Genomic DNA, 20,329 nt, shown 5'->3' with positions numbered 1-20,329 from the left:
AATATACTATTGCATGAAAAAGGATAATTAGTTGAAAGGTAGAGTTTCGTAGTGAGTTTTCTTGATCCGAGGTTTGGAATGTTTTGTTAGTGAAATAGAGAGGTTTCCAGCTCGAGCCGGAGGCGAGTGCTGAAATCGAATTCGCTAAAAAAGCCTTTCAGCATAAATTAGAAACAACGTTTTTCCTAAACGACGTGGGAAATAAGCGACGAATCCGCGATATTTCAACACTAGTTAGGAAATAGTATGTTGTGTTACAAGTATTGTAATGTTGATTTTTTCAGCACTAGACCCAAGTTTTCCTTACGAGCGGAGCGAGTAAGGAAAATTGGGTCGTGTGCTGAAAAAATCTCATTACAATACGTGTAACACATCATGCTTTGTGCCAACCGAGAATTGAAATAGACAAATGTACAAAAATTCAGAATTTTCATTGTAAACAATCACTCTTCGAATTTGATCGATCACGTTGCTTTGCATTTTTTTAAAACGAATGCTGTAATAACTCATACGAATTTCATTTCAACACTGGTTTGAGTGTTGTAATAAGCCATGAAAACGGGTGTTGTAATTTTGGACATTTCAATCTAGTTATCGATATTGAAATCCGTCGTATTTCAATTCTCGGTGGCACAAAGAACAATTTTCGAACCGCAAGCATGTAAATAATTGCTTCATCAGACACTAAAAGAGATACTTCAAACAAAAGAAGTAACCCATTTAATCGTAATGTGAATGATTGCCGTTCATGAAAGTTTATAATTAGCTAGAGACAAATATAGTTGGAACGGTAGGTTTTCATATGGAGTTTGTCGAAACAGAAGTCGAATGGATTTGTTATTTTTGGGTTGTGTTAAGTAGGTTGTTTTTAATGCGTCATGGGCAATATTAGATACTTCCTCTTAGAAAGCAGGAAAATTATTATCATGAAAAGTTAAAGATACAACTATGGGATAATAGTAGACTACATCCTGGTTTAGACAGTAAGTAGAGTAGGTAGTATTGAAAATCATATGAATCCATGCACAGTAATTCGCAGAATAATTCTGATAATGAAAACAATCCCATTTCGTAAAAAAAGAAACCTTTAACATATGATCTGCGTAGCTCCAGTATGTATAAAATTCTAAGGAGCTACTTTATTTCATTTCGTATAATGTAATTTGAGTTTACTACGAAAAATGTGTTGCCTCACAAATTTATTTAAGCCGGCTCCCATACTGCTTTGCGTCCTGAATTGAGCAACTTCATCTTGTTTTGATGGAAAATATACCTATGACAACAAAAATTACAAAAACAACCTTCAGTACTGCGAAAAAAAGACACTCTCATTTGTCACGGAGTGCATAATTAAATTGTAAGAGAAAAATGTCTAGTTATTGGCCCATTTTGTTGGTTGTATTTTTAAAAATATGCTCGGCCTACAAGCCAGTGGTTTTGATTCATGGAATATTGACGGGGCCAGCGAGTATGCTAATAATTGAAGGTGAAGTGAAAAAGGTGAAAGATCGATTTTAAAGATTCTGATTCATTTTCTTCATATGTGGCAAAAACAGAACGCTAACACTTCACATTTATCTTATCAGATGCATCCTGACACGATTGTCTACAATTTTGGACAGTATGCGGGTTGGTCGAGTTTGGAAAATGCATGGCATCAGGTTGACGAATTGGGAACGGAGTTAATGTCCCTGTGTAAGGTGCATCCGGATGGGATTCATTTACTGGGTAATTTTCAATAGTAAATCGCCGTTGTATCATCCGCTAAAATATGTAAACAAATTGATTAGGCTATTCGCAGGGTGGTCTTCTTTCAAGGGCTATCATAGAATCATTTCCAGACCATTGCGTTAAGAATTTTATTTCATTGAGTTCCCCGCAGGCAGGACAGTACGGAAGTAATTCAAACATACGACCAAATCATTTTTCGATTTCTATAGATTTCTGTTAAATTTTAGCGGCCTTCCTTCATCTGATATTCCCGAACTTAGTGGCTCAGACAGCCTATCAACTGTTTTACAGCTACGTTGGTCAACATACATCAGTTGGTAATTATTGGAACGATCCGCATCAGCACGATCTGTACTTGCAGTACAGTTCTTTTCTACCATACATTAACAATGAACTGAACTCCGTCAATTCAACGAAATTCCGCGACGGGATGCTTAAGTTGAATTTAGCTGTTTTCATTGGTGGACCATCCGATGGTGTTATAACGCCATGGGAGTCAAGGTTAGTTGCAAAACCATTGTCTGATTGTATAAAAGTGTTAAATCAAAATCCATTTTTTAGCCACTTCGGATTTTACGATGAAGATGACAATGTGGTGCCAATGCATAAACGGTCCATTTATAGAAAAGATTCGATTGGTTTGAAAACACTGGAAGATCAAGGAAAATTGAAAATGTTGACATTTCAAGATGTACGGCATAAGGAATGGCATCTGAATGTTGACATTATTAACGATGCCATTATACCGTATTTGGATTGAGTGGACTGACAATAATATTAAACCAACGAATGGTTGAACTGACCGCAAAGTTTTTATACTGAACAAAGGAATTATGTTTGAATCCAAAGAGTTATTTACTTTTGTGAATAAATTATTTTTATACTTGAACTGATGTAAACTTCGGTTTCAATTTGCGTCGTAACACAGCACTTTTCCTACTTTGCACAGGCAGTGCTATGGTCGTCAACATAAATTATATTCTATAAAGGTCATTGCAATAAACAGATGACATGGGTCATTTAAGACCGCACTATTATTACACGACCTACAGTGATTGAATGAGATTCCTGTGCATGAGCTACTTTGCGCCAGGTGGTCAATTTACCATTGTTTGTATGAATTCATATTAAATCGGATACACGCACGTGTGTAAGTGAGTAACCGGCTTATTCACTACTTATGACAATAAACGCATATATGCCAGCTGGTTAGAAACCAGCTGTTGCAAAATTATAAACAGAAGAAGGATAATATGGCTCATCTGAGGTCAAATTAAGCTCATTAAAGAAACTACACTGCTGTCAAAGTAACTGCCAAGGAAGCTTGAAATTAAAGAAATATATTTTGAAAGGCCTGCGGGCAGTCGTGTCTCACAAGCTAAAAATTTGATTTGTCAGGCAAGAGAAATCTTTTGCTCAATTTTTACTATTAAATTTCGTACACGTATACTTCATGTATGCTAAAACCTTGATTTTGGGACCACTTCAGAGTCCAGGAAGGGATCGCTATGCACGTGGGCGTATTCACTTAGGGTTGTTGTTTTGCTCATAGGATCACAATATGGAGAAGATCCTGGACGGATAAATTATATCTCAGTTTGTAGTCGCTAATATAAATAGAACATTTGTGGCGCTCACTCTAACTTTTTCGGAAAAAGTTGGTGAGATTTTTCGAAATGAATTCGATAACAATCAATATAAGATCCAAAAAAAAGATTTATTTTGTAGAATGTTTCAAATGTTCTTTCAATAATTCGGTAATGTGATCACGTGGTACTCCATATCGTTTCAAATATTCACTCATCACTGCCCATGAAGTCTTTATACCGCAGCCGGTTGCTCCGGTGTACAACTGTAAATAAGCTCCTTCGCCTGATTCAACACCAGGCAGTTTACAGTTACTAAAGGCAATGTTAAGTTCAGCAGATTCATCGGCGTTAAATTTCAAGCGATTGTCATAAACGGTCAGGAAGACTCCTGTCGCATCGTCGTAACCGTAAGCAACGTTAATTGGCGATCCATCAATCATGTATTTTACCATCATGAACACAATGTCGGCTTTGTTCTCGACCAATCGCTTTTAAAATTTAGAAATTTGATGTACATTTTAGATGTAAACAAATGGAATTGATTTTTACCTTTCGTCTACTCAAGGGTCTAATTTTTGTTCACACTAGATACACAAAATATTGGGTTTCGTTGGTTTGGTTATACTAACTGACTAACTGACTGAATGTGAAGCGCACGTTTTGCTGTATTTCGATCGACCTGATCTTTTCTCGAAAACAATAGTTCGGATTTTTGACATTCCATACGCTGCATTTTTTTAACTGCTACGGCGAGGTAATGCTTGATTTCCACTTACCGAAAAAGTACTCAGTGTGAGAGACAAAATCGACGTTTTTCAATTTTCTCACGGCTCACGGTGTGCCTGAACCAAATTTAAACAAAATTTTTTGCACCTCTGATTTTTCTTCATATTTCTCTTTTTTGGGTCATAACAAACAACCTTTGTTCGAGGGGTAGGTTGGCGCAGCGGGCGCTTTTCGAAAAAAATTGCGAAAACGTCATCTGAAGTCCATTATTTGGCCGTTTCCAGCACTTTTAATAACTGTTGTGGGCTAAATGACTTATTATATAAATTTTGGTGAGTCATCTGATCATTGAAAGTGATCAAGAATACTGTCAACTAGTTACAAGAACTTAATGTGCCACTAAATGTGATAATTAGGATGGGATTCATCGATATAAGTGCACAACGCTCCAAAATTTCGGAGTAGCCGTACGTAACAGCATTGTAGGACCAATCAGAGTTCAATATGACTACAGTTCCCTAATGTTAGTTTCTTTTCGATGTCTTCGAGGTATATAAAAGCGATTCTCTATTTAAATTTTATATTTTTCGTTACAAAAGTGTCGGCTTTGGTGCTTTCGGTTTCACAAAGGTCCTTTAACCTGGCTACATTCTTTCTATAGTGTTGCAATATTGGACACAAAGACGACTAAAAAAACACCAAAATGTTTTAATATATTCGGAATGGCTAGAAAAATGTATGGCAAAAAATGACACTCAAATCTTCAAAAAATATAGACTTGCTGGAAACGGCCAAATAATGGACTTCAGATGACGTTTTCGCTATTTTTTCGAAAAGCGCCCGCTGCGCCAACCTACCCCTCGAACTAAAGTTGTTTGTTATGACCCAAAAAAGAGAAATATGAAGAAAAATCAGAGGTGCAAAAATTTTTGTTTAAATTTGGTTCAAGCACACCGTGGGCTCGCTCGGCTCTCACACGGAGTACTTTTGTTGAGTGGAAACCATACTTAATTGGACCTAATTATTTTTTGTTTTGCGGTGGGAGATCTGTACAAAGTTGGTCGAAGATAGTAAAACAGATGTTTGGGCAGACGGTGTTCATCATATATTCAGACTTAACGTACCCAACAGTTGGTCGGAGACACTTCGTTTATCTTCAAAATACGAATAGTTTTATTTACCTCAATTTTTGCTACTCAAAGTACGACACTAGAACAAATTAAGAAAAAACTTAAAGTGGAATTGAGTTATTTTGAAGAGATTATATGCATTTTTTCGAATATTTTGGGTAGGCTGAGTCTGAATATCTGACGAACCCCGAACATCTACTTTAGTGTCTTCGGCCGACTTTCTACAATGTGCCGAATATTACGAAAAAAGCTCAATACGACATATTTGCAATACAAAAGTTCACTTATTCCGTCACTACCGATTGATGTGTATCATCGGAAATTTTAGATACATGACGTACAAGTAGCAACTCATGACATTTAGTTGATTTGTTGGAACAGCAGACGCTCCTCTGAGGATTATCAAGGATTTTTCTATCGTTTTTTAAGGATTTTTAGATGATTTTTTACTGATTCTGGATGGATTTTCAAAGGATCTTTTTCAATTTTCAAGGATTTTCTTCTTTTATTTAGTTTTTTTGATCCTTTTAAAGGATTTTCTAAGATTTTGCAGATTTTCTATTAATTTAAGGATTTTCTTTCGCAAAAGTTTGAAGGATTTCCTCTGGATTTTCCTTTGTCTGACAATGAATATTTGCCCCTCGACCCCTCCTTTAAAATGGTTTGGCATTTTAAAAATTTGAAAATTTTAAAAATCAAAGCTCAAGTTTTACTATAATATTTGAAGTAATTTTTATATTTTCTCATTTTTAAATTTGATTAAAGTCCACGTTTGTTTGACAAGTTTATTTTCGTAAAAAAATAATAGTTCCTTGTGAACACAATGTAATCACAAATTAATCATCAAATAATTGCAACCAATTCTTAACGAAAAAATAATAATAGAAAACAAAAACAATTTCAATGAAACTTTCAATTTGAGAAAAAAAAAAAATTCCATTGACGAAAAAAGCGAATAAATTTCAGTTAAAACGGAAACGTACTGTTGGATTTTGTTGCGCTTAAATTGTAGGTACCAAAAGTTAAGTTTTTACAAACTGTTATGTAAAATGCAAAATTGTTTCTTCTTAAGGATTTTCTTTATCGGATGGAAGTAGTTAAGCGAAGAATGCCCGACAGTCGTCCTATTACTTGGCTTTTTTCGTTTCTTTCTTTTTGTTATTCTTTGACGACTTTGCCTCGGACGATTGTTTCTTTCCTTCCTTCGATGGATCATCTTCATAGCTGCAAAAGACAATTACCACATTACCATCAATCGTTTAACTGAACGATGAAATTCAAATCACTTACCTAAACAGCACATTAATGTCTCCTTTGATTAAAGCCAACAGCAATGGTGTGCCTAAGCACATTGGCACTAAGTACAATAAAGCCGGCTGGGCATGTTTAAACAAATGCATAACTAGTATGGTAGTCAAGAGTCCCAAGAAATAAGCGGTGAATGTTGCATAAAAATAGGTTTTACTCTTCCGTTTCAAGCTGTTGTCGAAGCGGAGCAGTAACGCAATGAATATTCCCGGAATAACGATATCACCAAGTCCCAACATGGCGAAATTCGATGCACTCAATCCGTTTGTGATGATGTCTTGTGGAAAAACCAGTTTGATGGGCGCTTCGAAGCTCTTTGCCACCGTTACCATAACATTCGTTCCGAACACCCAGAATATATCGTACACAAACAGGCCACACAGCAGAATCAATCCGGTCATAATGTTGTTCAATTGGAGCAATTCAACGCCATTCACGGCGAATGCAATGCCCAACAAATTGTTGGCGATCCAATGCTTTTGAATCAAATACCAAACGCCGATAACGGTCGAAATGATCAGGCACACGATGTCGTGCGATGAAAATTTGTAGTCGATCAGGTCTTTCTTCGTGGCACCTTGACCCTGCGTAAAGTGAATGTGGAACGGGATGTTCGGTATGGACGATGGAATCAGCTTGCCGATTATCGGACTCAACAGGTGAGAAAGTGCCAGCACTCCCAAGAAGAAAAAGTAGCAGGTGAGCATCGGATTGATGTAATCTTTTGAGAATATTTTGAACACCAAGTACAGTCCGAATAGTGCACCGGACGCAATGATTGGAAACATCATCGCATCGGATTGTGTCATTGTTTCGGCTTTTTGGCCGGTTGCCTAAAAAAAATGAAAAAATTAAAATTAGTGGATGCCACAGGAGATTACAAGAAAATAAACAGACAAAAGGAACTGAGCTACATACACACTCCCTTGTTACGAATACATGATAAAGGTCTAACTTAGCAGTTGCTTGCGTCTCTTGGTTTAAGTATCATTATTGGAACGAGAGTAAATATCAAGCCATTGAGCGAATAAGTACTTAGAGATAAGATAGACAACCGCAATGCCTAATACAATATTGAACTTGAGAAAGAGTGAAGTAATTTCATTGATGTAATGTTCAACAAGCATCAATTGAATGTAAACTTCGATAGCTTTGTAGTGAAGGCACTGGGCTCTTCTGCATTGAAAGGCTAAACTGCATTTCTACAATTTCATAGTGACTTAAAGGCGAAAATATATTGCCACGACAATAAGAAATAAGATGCTGTTCATTCCTTAGTATGATTCACGTGCTGTAATTCATAGTATACAAGTAACATGGAAACCTGTATGTATCACACGTCACTGATAATAATCAACAGTGTAAACGTACACAAATGTGATTGGACCAACAACAACAATCTAACAGATCGTGTTCCATTCCGATATGATTGGGAACAGTTAGGGGTTACCTTTTGGTGTTTCTGGTGAGTTACCGACCGCATCGAACCGAAAAATATCGGTAGCATTGCCATCACGACCAACGAGCTGTAGGCGACGAGCATTCCTTCTGGTGTAGATGGAACCTTTTTCCCCGTTATCGTTTCGGTCGCATTTTCAACCGCTTCGGTTAGATTTTGCACTATATCCGCGTCAGCCATTCTGTCTTTTATTTATTATATTAATGCTAATGCTTAACTAAATTCTTTACTAATTTTCACTTAAAAACCGCTTATTGTGCGATCAAATACCTTTTTGACACGCACTCAAACTTAAACTAAAAAATTTTTTGAGGATGTTGTGTTGGCAATGCGTGTGTTACAAACCGCGATGACAGTTCAATATCGATTTTGTTCGGTTTCTTTTGTCGATTGGAGCGACTCGATGGCTGCTCATGACACGAGAGACGCCGCTATTTATATCTCTCTGCACCGTGTTGTCATCGCTGTCATTGAATTGCCAGTTCACTGTTTTTATAAACACTCTTTCGTCTTGCTACGATTATAAATACGGGAAATATTCTATTTATTGTCGCATTATTGGTGTCTATTATAACTAAGGTGAAAATCATAGAGTAAGTGACTCGAATCTTCTGCTGAAAATACAAAATCGAAAACAGAAATTTGTGTGTAATGTTGATCCAACAATTTTGTTTTTGCCTGTTATCTTGTTTATCAGTGATAGCTTATCATCATGAATCGATATTTCTGTCGCAATCGAAATGATTATACAAAATTCTATCTGATGCGGACTAAAAATTAAATAACGTACCTCAACAGAGTCTATTGAATCTGTTCTGAAGCTAATATAAAAACCTTCCCTGTATCTCGAATAAGTTTCCAAAAAGAGGAGGCATTCTCTGGATATGACTGCTTCATAATCAACTCTTTTTAATTCCTAAGCTTTCACAGACGGCAAGCATATATCAGCGGTATAATACAAGTATGTAATTTGCTTCTTTTAATCTAAAGTTATTGCAACGAATTGATGCAAAATCTTTTACTTCATTTTATCCGTGAGACCACATCATTGCTCATTTTCTTCTCTCGTAATACCGTATCAGTCTGTGTACAACTTTATCACTGTTCTAAAGTGTTTGTGAATCATAAATTGTCATAAGAGGATCATCCACAACACAAAATTGTTTTATTAGATAGCCTCAGTATGTTCATATGTTCATTCAAATCGATTAGTTGTCCGTTCTTTTAATTAACGTTCAATTAACGAAAGTGATTCCAATTTCAGATTGTCTTAAAAAAACCTTCAACGACAGATAAACTAATTTGTATTTAATTCGAATTTGAGATAATATTACCCTTCCTGTCCATACCGCCCAGACTTCCATTGTTCATTGAACTCTCATATTCAAAGCGCATAATTTTAGACAAAGGCACAATGACAAGACACTTACACTATTGCATCATTGTCAACTCATATCCAAACATAACGAATCTTTTCTTATAAATTTCGGTTCACACAAAAAATAGACAGCGCATACCATACCTAAACTCTCTTTGAAGGAATAAAATTTGTGTGAAAAATTTCCACAACATTCTGTTGTAAACAAAATAAAAAAATTTGAACTCTCATACTTGACAGTGGTCCAATTTAATCATACCCCAAGGTCATTTTTTCTTAATGCACTGCCAATTAGTCAGCATACATCATTACACATACACACACACAGTTTCATTCAACATAATTGTGTTGACGATATAACGATATATTAACAGGAACACGTTGCTTTTAAGTAGATCTTCCTTATTTTGCCATGAATGGCGGATATTAAACTTTTACGACCAGACAAAAAGAGCTTTATTTCAAATAGTTTTCTCGAAAAAGAAAAACCCTCGAAATGATTTACAAACCTTCAATTTGACCAAATCAGGATCTACTCTGTGTGAAAATGTTGGATAGAGAATCGAATTGCTTTGCGAAGAGGGCAAATTAGATTTAAAAAAAATCTATATTTACAGCACTCATAAAATAAACAGCAAAACGTTATCTCACACTTTCGCTGCACAAACAAAACTTTCTTCCTCCTACCTTTCTTCTGTTTGCGTCATGTAATACCTTCTTGTTTTTCCCAAAACACAATTTTCTCTTCTTACAATAAACATTCAATTTAGCATTATCACGACGCGATCACGCCGTGAACTTTGCTCACTCAGTCTAAAGTCCAAATATAATTAAATTTTCATTATTGACGAAAGCAATCCCAAAGTAGCGTCGTCGCGACGTAAATATACAACTTGCCGGTGTTTTTATTTTTATTTTTCCTAAGTAATTTTCCTCTCTTCTAAACAATATCTTGATGAACAGATCATTAAGTGTAAAATGAATTGTAAACACTTTGTTGCAACAGGCAGAATTTAATTCTCTCTCATTGATTAAAATGATTCTGCCAATAAAAATCCACACACGAGCAATATGCTAGTTAATGAACAATAAGTGCTCATGACAAATAAATTGCTTATAATTTTGTATTTATGTGTAGAGATGCTTAACAGGTCACATCATCCAGTTGTTCTATATAGCTGTACAGTGTACACTTTAATACATTATTCCGAACATTCTATTTGGATATAGACGACCTGACCACGGTTAAGCGACAGTGTATTTTTGGAAAATTCTACAACGCAGAACCGCAAGGCAAAAAGAAATATTCATTGGTTGAATCGGCCAGTTATATTGCTGCTGTTGAACGAGAACATTTGATTAGAACGAAAAATATGGCATCTAATTTGCAAAAAACATTGAACAGTTTGAAGAATTCGGTGAACAATATCCGCTCGGTTGCACAGGGTGTATTATCAACAAGTAAGTAAAGATATTTTTTGTGAAAAACTTTTGTTTTGTGTTTAATTTCGGGTTTACATAATCGAATATCATCGCGATCCTTTGATACTGTCTTCGTATATTAAATATTCTAAAGCCTAAGGTGTCTAGTTTCTTGTAAGAATGATCCATGAAACTACATGAAGTTTTTAGCGTTACTTGAAATTCTGTCTGTGCAGCAGAGCACTAGCATTATATACAATTTCAATTCAATGACTGTTGTTTACAGCTCAAAATGGGAAAACCGAAAATCTGCACATCTCCGCCAAGCAAAACTATCCACAAGCCGAACGCCTACCACTTCCCTTAAACATTGATCCAGCCGAAATGACAAAATTTTCACCGCAACGCTCTCGTGACATCAATGCCGGTGCAATGCTGACACATCAATCTCAGCTGCATCCCAGCCGCATCGATATCACCGTCGATAATTCGCAGGAGGATTCGCACGTCCGGTCTTATGACTGTTCCGGTGCGGTCAGCTTAAATTCGTCCATGCAAAGTAATGTACCAACGCCGTTTGGCGGTATGCATAAGTTCACGCATCTCAATATGCCGGGCGGTCAATGGGAGCAAGGAAGTAAATTCATGGCTCACGATTTAAAAGCATCACATTATGTGAACTTGAGAAAATCGACCCGAGCCGATTGGACGACGTATGAAGAAAATTTCGACAAAGTCAAAGGTATGAGAAATGGAATGCACAATAGTCGTTATGCAAAGTTGTTTGATATGAATAGCGGAGCAATAACTAATGCTTGTGTCGCATTTTGGCATGCAAATCAGTCGAATGTTAGATGCTATACGACTGGAAGTTCAGATAAAAAAGATGATAGTAAGACAGATGTAAGTACTAGTCAAGCAACCGGAAAGGCTGATGCGCCTTTAAGTCGTACGGAAATGTTAAAAAAAGCAGTAAAGGACTATGGATCTACTGTCATGGTATTTCACGTTGGAATTTCACTGATATCGCTTGGATCATTTTACCTGTTGGTGTCTAGGTAGGTCGTTTGAAAATAATTTTTTGATTATTTTTTTGTTGACGCTTCAATACTAACACCTCAGCCACACTCTCCTTCCACTTCACACTCCATTTTGATGCAAGTTGTTTTAATTCTAATTGAATTTTCAGCGGACTCGACCTCGTCGCAATCCTTGAGCACCTCGGATGGGGAGACTCGGCATTAAGTAATAAGCTGGCAACTGGTGCAAGCACTTTTGTTGTCGCCTACGCTGTTCACAAGGTATTTGCTCCCGTACGAATCAGCATAACATTAGGAGCAACACCATTTATAGTTAGATATTTGCGCAATAAAGGAATTTTGAAGAAACCGCCCACTTCAAGTGGATAAGTTTACCTAGCATTTAGTGTTGCGTGAGTTTATAACAATAGAAATTGTCAATAAAGAGTGTTAAAAACACATACAAATGATTTACACATATACGTAGGCTAGGCTGTAGGGTGTTATTCTAATAATTTTTTTAAAAATAAAAATGGATTAATGGAAAGAACATTCTTTTGTGGCAATTTAAGTCCAGAGATTTTATTTGATCTACGAATGATCTAGTAAAAATGGTGCTAATTACTGCAGTAATAAATGATATGGAGCCTTATTAATTCCTCGAACTTTAAGTAGACCATTGTTAAATACGAATGATTATAAAAATTTCTGATTAAATTTAAACATCTCGATAGAATGGTATACGACTATGCGCATTGATTGGTTACGATATGAAGGTGTATCTTACACTAGATGCAGTGAATTCATCAACTTCTCGGACGATATCTGTTCCATTGCATCAACTATTTACTCGGACATACGAAATCGTAGGCTCAAATGGTATAATAAATGGTTATTCGAGTAAAATTAGAATCCCTCTAGCATGGAAATTGGCTCCGCAATTGTTCTTCTATACATGATGGTTATTGGCACAAGATTATTGCTACCATCCGCATCACACGAATAATTGTCACTAATGGTTTCACAAGCATCTACAGACGATATTTTGAATTGTCAATGTTCATGCCTGTTTTGTGAGCCGTTCACAGGAGCCAGTCTATTACTAATTGATCCAAAGTTTCATGAGAGTTATTAGTAAAAGCTCTTATAAAAGGTTTTAAAGTCGCCTACACTCGTGCTCAAATCCCAAAAAATATCCTCAATTTTATCGCTTACGTTTTGAAACAAGAAGAACTCTCTCAAACCATAGAGTTATACTGTTCACATTTTGGGACAGGCTGTTCAAAAATATCATCGACGAAACCTTCTCTAATCTTGAGTGAAACTCTATGGTTTAGGCACTGTAAGTAGTGTATTCTGCCGCAGCACGGTGGAGTTGAACAAAACTTAAATAGAGTCGCGATACCACCTCTGATTTTTCTTCATGTTCTTATTAAGGGACTCAAGTACTGAAAGGAACCACATTCAGTTCGCGGATCCATCCCGCACGGCCATGAGTGCCGGTACTCCGAAACGGCTGGATGGATCCACAAACTGAATGTGGTTCCTTATAGTACTTGAGTCCCTCAATAAGAACTTGAAGAAAAATCAGAGGTTGTATAGCGACTCTATTTAAGTTTCGTTCAACCCCACCGTGGCAGCTATCAGACACAAATGTGCGGTTGAAGTACTCTCTGAATTCGCATATTCAAAAGAACTGAATTATTTTACTGTAATTAACATTACTTTTGCGTCATGAGTCTAAGCGTTTGGTTTGAATACATGACAAAGCAACTTAATGAAAAGCCAATAAATATCGGATGGAAGTTATTTTTAGGCACAACACGTCATCGACTAGACAATTTAAACTTACGTAATAATTAATTTAAGCTGAACTAACATATTGCTAGCGACGTCGCATTTTGATAGATGAATCGCATCTATATAAAAGGACAGCTTTTGGAATTGATGGATTAGTGTAGTGTACTCTACTCATTGAAGCCGAAATGAAGTTTTTGCTCTACATAGGGTTTATAACTGTTACTTTGATACAGGTAAATCCTTTTTTAATTCAAAATGATACTTTTGTTTGGAAATGAAATTTAGAGATTTAAATATCTCAGGTCAACTGCTATAAACCTCGGGGATACAGTGCCTACTATGGTGAATACGACAAACATTATGATCGTTCATATGGTAAACGCTTTGGAGTCTACAACCATGGATATGGTGCACCTTTACCTTCAAACGATTGTGATTCCCCTGTAAGACCAGATGGACCGTTTCCAACTCCAGACTCTAAAGTTAAGCCAGACAGACGATCATTAAACGATTTATACAAACTCGCTTTGGAGGAAGGTGGTAAACTCGTAGTGTATGCAGTGGTGATGCTCCTGATCAACAGGATGGTAATCGTGCCGGATTTGAAGAGGCATTTCCCGGCATTACAGTGGAAATTGTTGTCGATTTGAGCAAATATCATGACGCTAGAATCGATTATCAATTAGACACCGATACGCTCGTAGTTGACGTTGCTCAGTTGCAAACCCTCCAAGATTTCCCGCGTTGGAAAGACAAAGGGGTTCTTTTGAATTACAAACCGATAGGTTGGGATCACATTTACGCTGATTTGAAGGATGCTGATGGAGCATACACTGGTGTTTTTATGGATGCTTTTACAACCAACGTTAATACACAATTGCTTCCAAATAATCAATCTTGGCCAGTAGAAGCCAATGACTATCTGAAGCCCGAATTCAAAGACAAATTGGTTGTTACCTATCCGAATGATGATGATGCGGTACTTCTATGGTTTAAGCAAGTGGTTGACAAATATGGATTCGAATATTTGGAAAAATTTAAATTGCAAAATCCGAAATTGGTTCGTGGAACGGCAACTGCAATTGCTATGGTAGGCGATTCCAGTCTTGGCTACGTAGCAACTATGAGTGCTGATGGAGGCTTGAACTCACAAGAAAAATATGGACCAACTCTTCCCAAGCTTATCGTTCCGGAAAAAGATCCATTTGTAATATGGGCTCAAACTGCAGCCATCTTCAAAAAAGCCAAACATCCAGAAACTGCTAAGCTTTACATTAGTTGGCTGCTTGATAAAAAACAACAAGAGCAACCAGCAGCCTGGTCTTGGTCAGTTCGTGATGACGTCGCTCCTCCAGCGCCATTCAAATCGATTTGGAGTTATCCGAATGGGAATCCAACGGCACTTTTGAAATTCATGAAGGATCGTGAAGCGGTTGAAATATTCAGAAATCAAGTTGGGTTCATTTTCGGTCAAGTTCAAGGTAGTAATCCCAATGAACCGAATGGACCTCTCGGTATGCATCCAGTTACCGGTTACAGGCCAGCAACATCCAGGAAATAAATAAAAAAAAAATCCAAATCTGCTACTTCGTTCGAATTTTGAATATTCGGAGAGATCATAATAAAGCAATTCACAGTTCCAAAATACTGCAATTTCAAATTATTATAAACACAGCTGAAATCTCAACTACCGTTTAAATCTTCTTATCTCTACGATTTTCTCCACATGAACAGTCTTCCGATTTTATGATGATACAAGACAGCATCATTAATGCCTATGAATTGAAATAGAGTCAAATGATTGATTCCAAACATACTGCAATCCTCGTCTAAATATCTCAGCAGGTATTCAATTTTTCAACCTAATACTGTCCACATTAGATGAGTAATATTCAAGACCATTGTCATTGATCCAAATAGAAAGACATTTATCTACTCAAAACCTGATATTTCCGGCCAATTATTTAAAATATTGTAAAATATCGGGTAACAGTTTGCAGTACATTAGTTCTCGTATAGCATTTACAAAGACCATTACGTTATGCACTGCGAATTTCAATTACTTGTTATCAGTGCAATGCAGATTTCGTTATTTCTTGCCGATGGTCTATTTTGTGCTGAATATAGAAACAGTATAGTTCATACATATCATCCAATAAGACATTGTCAACGATCAAATAAAACAGTTATCGGTTTGTCTAACGTAAAATCCGTGGATAAATGTGCAGAGTTCGCAAAAAACCGTAGGGCGATGGCTTTTAACTTTGCACCCGTAGATAGAGGAAACACGAACTTATTTGTCAAAGCGAAAGGTGTGCAGAATTCAAGCAAAATGTCCAAATAATTTATTTACCTATTTTGCAATTAGAAAATCTTCTACGGGATAATCACACCAAGTATTACCTAAAAGACGTGGAAGAACCGGAAGAATTTTTCAACTGCGAATTACTGGCATGTCCTGAATTCCAAAACTTCTCGCACATTGTCAACGATACTAGATTCGACTACTACAGTTTATATGCAAAGTTTCTACCTCCAAAAAATGCAACATGCCTGCCCACAGTCGGGGTCTTCCAGTATTACAATGAATTCGCCAACTATTCAATGGCAACACAAAAGTGTCTTCACGGCAACGGTTCACTAGCTCATATTTTATCCGAGACGCGAACCAATTCCTTATCGAATTTCATTTACCGTCAACAAAATGTTACAACGCGAGTAAAAGTAGCCTATGTCGGTCTAAATGAAACCGTTCGCAATAAATTCCGTACGTCTGCCGACGAACCAATTGAATGTTCATTGTATCGAGCATGGGCACCGGGTCATCCAATGCAAAAGAATATCCTCAGATGTGTCGCTTTAACGGATGACGATTCATGGCAAACTTTTTCTTGTCTTAAGCGCCTGCCATTCATTTGTGAAATTCATGTGTCGGGACCATCTGATGATAGAATTGATTTTAAACGGAAATGTTCACTGAGGAGAGACAATAATGTTAGTCGTGCTAAACGAAGAAAAAGAGTTCGGTTCTAGAATCCGATTTGGAAATTGAGATAACTTTTGGCTGTGTGGTGAATGGCTCCAGATGGTAAGTGGGAAATATTGCGTACTTCTTCATTTTTAATCTACTAATCTTGTCAAAATTATAAATCAAAATTTTGATTTGTGACTTGCATACAAAGAACGTCTACTAATCTAAGCAAATGCTAAATGTAGTACTTCAGTTATAAAAAAATAAATTTACTTAAAATAGACCTGCCTGAAGTAGTTGCAAAAGAAGTTGCAAAATTCGTAAAAGGAAAATGTTTCTTGCGACAACTTTTGCAACTACTTCAAAAGACTGGGAGCAACCTGAAGTAGTTGCAAAAGAAGTTGCAAAATTTGTAAAAAGGAAATAGTTTTTGCAACAAGCTTTGCAACTACTTCAAAAGGCTTTAAAATAGACACTGTTTTAGCCCAATATTGACAATAACATGCGATGAGCTCTAACTAACGTGGTCTTACACAGTGAAATGTATGGATTTTGTTTATAGCTTGGATATATTTTGAACAAAAGAAGTAACAGATTGAATCGTTTTATTGCGATACGTTGGTTAAAAAAGTTAGCACAAGAATTGACCTATGCCAAATCGTACCGTTAAAATGACTCGAAAGAGAGACAGTTTTTGAAGAGGAGTTATTTATACCTTTTATTTGTTTCTCAAACACTAGCTAGTACATCCAATTTAAATGTCTTTTAAAACTAGTTAATATTTTCATTTAAATTACAGTAAATGTTAAATGCGCTTAAGCTACGGTTCTGTGTATGTGTGTCTAATTCTAACAAAAATTAAATATTCATAGAATTTCACGAAAATTTAATGTAAAATTGTCTCGAAAATTGTTTTTAAAATTTCTTGTTATTTTCAGTAACTTTGGTTTGTCAAAAAACTTCACACTTAGGTACATTACCATTTTATTTTCGATAGCAAATCAGTTTCAAATTAATTTTAGCACGAAATTCAGTTTTAGTTTTTAATGAATCCATAAGTCGTTAATTTCTGATTTTTTTTTAATCGCAAATCATTTGATGATCTTAACGATGGCGTTTGTTCCTTTACTTTCCAAATGAAAAATGGAAAATTTCAGTGGCTAGAGCAGAAAGTTCGATAACATTTATAATTTATATTTTATTTACTCTACAATCTTAATACACTTAATTTCGTAATTGGTGTTACATTTTTAAAATTGATTCTACCAATTTCCGTTAATTACACACGCACAATCAAAACAAGAAAATTGTTTTTTTTTTCAATTTTAAATTCTATCTCGGATGAGTATATTTCTATGACGAGAAGTTTTTTTAGTGTTTTATAATAAAAACTGTATCATATTGCTACGACTAAAGAGAACTCATAACCAGATGCACCGGGCCACGAGATTTCCACGCTTAGTCTTTGTGATATAATGATACTTTTTGCAGGGTTGCCACGATTAAAATGAATCATACTTTAGGAATTTAGGAGGCTTGATTTACACAAATTTTATGAGTTTTTTGACTGGTGATGTCTTATTTAAGAAGGATTTTAAAATCCTAAAATTTTTGGGGATTTTTGCATGGTCTCAGACGTGTTTTAAATAATGTTAAAAGCATGGAACTCTGAACAACGTTTGCGGTTAAAAGAGAACTTCAAAATGAATTTCCAGTATGTAAAAAGTAAAGGAAGACATCTACGCCGGAGTCGAAATTTTTATGAGTTTACAGCAAGTCCTTTAATCCTTTAATAGAAGACTTGACGACCAATTTTTTCTTTTCTTTTCTTGATATCGATGATGCATCAAATCCTAAACTCTGAGTGGCTCTGATTCAACATTTTTTTCTATTTTGTCGATTAAAACTTAAAAACGTATGGATTGATGAAGAAGTCAATCACAGTTGCACTAAATATTTCAATTTACGATAAAAACTTCTCGGAAGTGGACGGCTAAATCGTCTGTTATCAATAACGATGACAAAAATAACAGGCTTGAGCTAACGTACAGCAAAAATCAGGTTAAAATTAATGAAGTAAAAGATTTGATTCAAATCTGTCAAAAATGTTGAGATCAAAATCAAGTAATAGATTCGATAACTGTTCCAATTATTTATTGCCGTCTATGAAAGAGGTAAAGGTTTTAAAGACGATCTTGGAGATCGGAATTTGTGGTCTGTATTAACAAGTTTCCCAATCTAAGCTAATCTGCTTTAAATAATATCATTTGGAATGATCTAGGTACGGAAAATAGGAGACATTTTGGATGTACACAAAACGTTTGTGGGTAAAATTTTATCCCATATTGTGATGTAGCATTCAATTAGATTAGATTAGATTAGATTAGATGGGAGGGTGTAAGCCCAGCACCTAAGCCTCAGATGGGCCTGTTGTGCTATTGTACAAGTCTCTTGATCATATGTACTGTGATTTTACATCATATCTCTCCCGACTTAGATTGTTCACAAATCGACCGTGTGTTAACGTCCCATACGTTGTGAATTCTCCAAGCCGTGGGTGGTATGCGAATACCACAACCATCACTAATTGACCTGTACATTTTCCCAAAGATGGCGCTATCAACATTGTCATGTTGTAGCTCTTTCTACTATTGACATTATGTCGATATGGTTTCTTTTATGGAGAACGCGAATGTTGGGTTTTTTGATATTTCCGACTTTGTTACGGTTACGGCTATTAGTTTTAGGTAATAGCAAGTGTCTAATCACCATAGGCCATGAGTTGCCTCTTCGTATAAATCGCCATGCCACCATGTGACTGAACTCGTTCTGGCGTTGCAGGTTGTACCGTTTGAATGATTCGTATTTCGTCATATCCCTTGACATCCATACAACGTATCAATCAATAGATCTGTTAAACCTCGCGGTCATTTTGGAGTACAAGATAGTTTCTGTATCTTGGGATTGTACCACAGCAAATTTGTAAAAATTTGCTATGTGGTTTTGGGGTGTCAAATGAGAACCCGAGGCGTTTGTACCTTACCTGCACTAAAATTGACTGCCAGATGCCATACGGCAATGTGTCATTTTCGTACATTAATCGAGCACGTAATTTAGCATTAGCTTCTGGTAGAGTCGATTGTTAATCCGTACACCGACGCCACGAAGCACATGTTAAATAACAAAGGAAATAACACAATTGTTGATATCGCACAATGAGGCGAGAACGACTTTATTGATCAAAGATAAAATGACCTACGAGAACAACACTTTGACTTCGTTAATAAAACCTTTAAAATAATTTCACCATTTAACCATTACAGCAAAATAAAAACACCAAAGCCGTAAAAGTTGGCACAGAAATTAGACAAAATCGAAAATGAATTCACACACAGCCACACAAAAGAAACACTTTTAGAGAGCAACGCATAAACACGTCCGTTCTCTGTGACTGCCGTTGTCCAACCCTGTTCAATTATACAGGTTGGACAACGGCAGTCACAGAGAACGGACGTGTTTATGCGTTGCTCTCTAAAAGTGTTTCTTTTGTGTGGCTGTGTGTGAATTCATTTTCGATTTTGTCTAATTTCTGTGCCAACTTTTACGGCTTTGGTGTTTTTATTTTGCTGTAATGGTTAAATGGTGAAATTATTTTAAAGGTTTTATTAACGAAGTCAAAGTGTTGTTCTCGTAGGTCATTTTATCTTTGATCAATAAAGTCGTTCTCGCCTCATTGTGCGATATCAACAATTGTGTTATTTCCTTTGTTATTTAACATGTGCTTCGTGGCGTCGGT

At 36.2% G+C, this 20,329-nt stretch overlaps 5 protein-coding genes across 7 annotated transcripts; 4 read left to right on the top strand and 1 right to left on the bottom strand.

Annotated features, from left to right (window-relative positions):
• The first annotated feature begins 1,244 nt into the window (after window positions 1-1,244).
• On the top strand, window positions 1,245-2,624 carry LOC119076315 (lysosomal thioesterase PPT2 homolog). The gene is made up of 5 exons (XM_037182983.1): window positions 1,245-1,500; window positions 1,587-1,728; window positions 1,791-1,898; window positions 1,959-2,232; window positions 2,293-2,624. Exons 1-5 carry the CDS (start codon window positions 1,369-1,371, stop codon window positions 2,489-2,491), a joined length of 855 nt encoding a protein of 284 aa, XP_037038878.1. The 5' UTR covers window positions 1,245-1,368; the 3' UTR covers window positions 2,492-2,624.
• Window positions 2,625-5,947: 3,323 nt separating this feature from the next.
• On the bottom strand, window positions 5,948-8,300 carry LOC119076313 (minor histocompatibility antigen H13). Its single transcript, XM_037182980.1, has 3 exons — window positions 7,935-8,300; window positions 6,467-7,317; window positions 5,948-6,400 (listed from the first exon to the last, which is right to left on the bottom strand). Exons 1-3 carry the CDS (start codon window positions 8,121-8,123, stop codon window positions 6,304-6,306), a joined length of 1,137 nt encoding a protein of 378 aa, XP_037038875.1. The 5' UTR covers window positions 8,124-8,300; the 3' UTR covers window positions 5,948-6,303.
• Window positions 8,301-8,403: 103 nt separating this feature from the next.
• Window positions 8,404-12,312, top strand: LOC119076314. 2 transcript variants are annotated; one of them, XM_037182981.1, is made up of 4 exons: window positions 8,404-8,536; window positions 10,552-10,782; window positions 11,030-11,801; window positions 11,933-12,312. In XM_037182981.1, the coding sequence occupies exons 2-4, from the start codon at window positions 10,695-10,697 to the stop codon at window positions 12,150-12,152; spliced, it is 1,080 nt and encodes a 359-aa protein (XP_037038876.1). In that variant the 5' UTR covers window positions 8,404-8,536; window positions 10,552-10,694; the 3' UTR covers window positions 12,153-12,312. The 2 variants fall into 2 exon arrangements, with proteins under 2 accessions (XP_037038876.1, XP_037038877.1); XM_037182982.1 differs by having other exon boundaries at window positions 8,409-8,536; window positions 10,462-10,782.
• A 1,345-nt stretch (window positions 12,313-13,657) lies between these two features.
• Window positions 13,658-15,419, top strand: LOC119076316. Of its 2 annotated transcripts, XR_005087603.1 has the most exons (3): window positions 13,658-13,795; window positions 13,865-15,198; window positions 15,408-15,419. XR_005087603.1 is itself a non-coding variant. In XM_037182985.1 (2 exons), the coding sequence occupies exon 2, from the start codon at window positions 14,407-14,409 to the stop codon at window positions 15,121-15,123; it is 717 nt and encodes a 238-aa protein (XP_037038880.1). In that variant the 5' UTR covers window positions 13,658-13,795; window positions 13,865-14,406; the 3' UTR covers window positions 15,124-15,200. The 2 variants fall into 2 exon arrangements, 1 of the variants encoding a protein (XP_037038880.1); XM_037182985.1 differs by lacking the exon at window positions 15,408-15,419 and having other exon boundaries at window positions 13,865-15,200.
• Window positions 15,420-15,586: 167 nt separating this feature from the next.
• LOC119076311 lies at window positions 15,587-16,650 on the top strand. Its single transcript, XM_037182978.1, has 2 exons — window positions 15,587-15,874; window positions 15,931-16,650. The coding sequence occupies exons 1-2, from the start codon at window positions 15,604-15,606 to the stop codon at window positions 16,593-16,595; spliced, it is 936 nt and encodes a 311-aa protein (XP_037038873.1). The 5' UTR covers window positions 15,587-15,603; the 3' UTR covers window positions 16,596-16,650.
• The last annotated feature ends 3,679 nt before the right edge of the window (window positions 16,651-20,329 follow it).

The sequence above is a fragment of the Bradysia coprophila genome, unplaced genomic scaffold (assembly GCF_014529535.1).
Source record: "Bradysia coprophila strain Holo2 unplaced genomic scaffold, BU_Bcop_v1 contig_232, whole genome shotgun sequence".
Lineage (NCBI taxonomy): Eukaryota > Metazoa > Arthropoda > Insecta > Diptera > Sciaridae > Bradysia > Bradysia coprophila.
The sequence above is the reverse complement of the archived record's forward strand: the minus strand, read 5'-3'. Positions and strand labels throughout refer to the sequence as shown.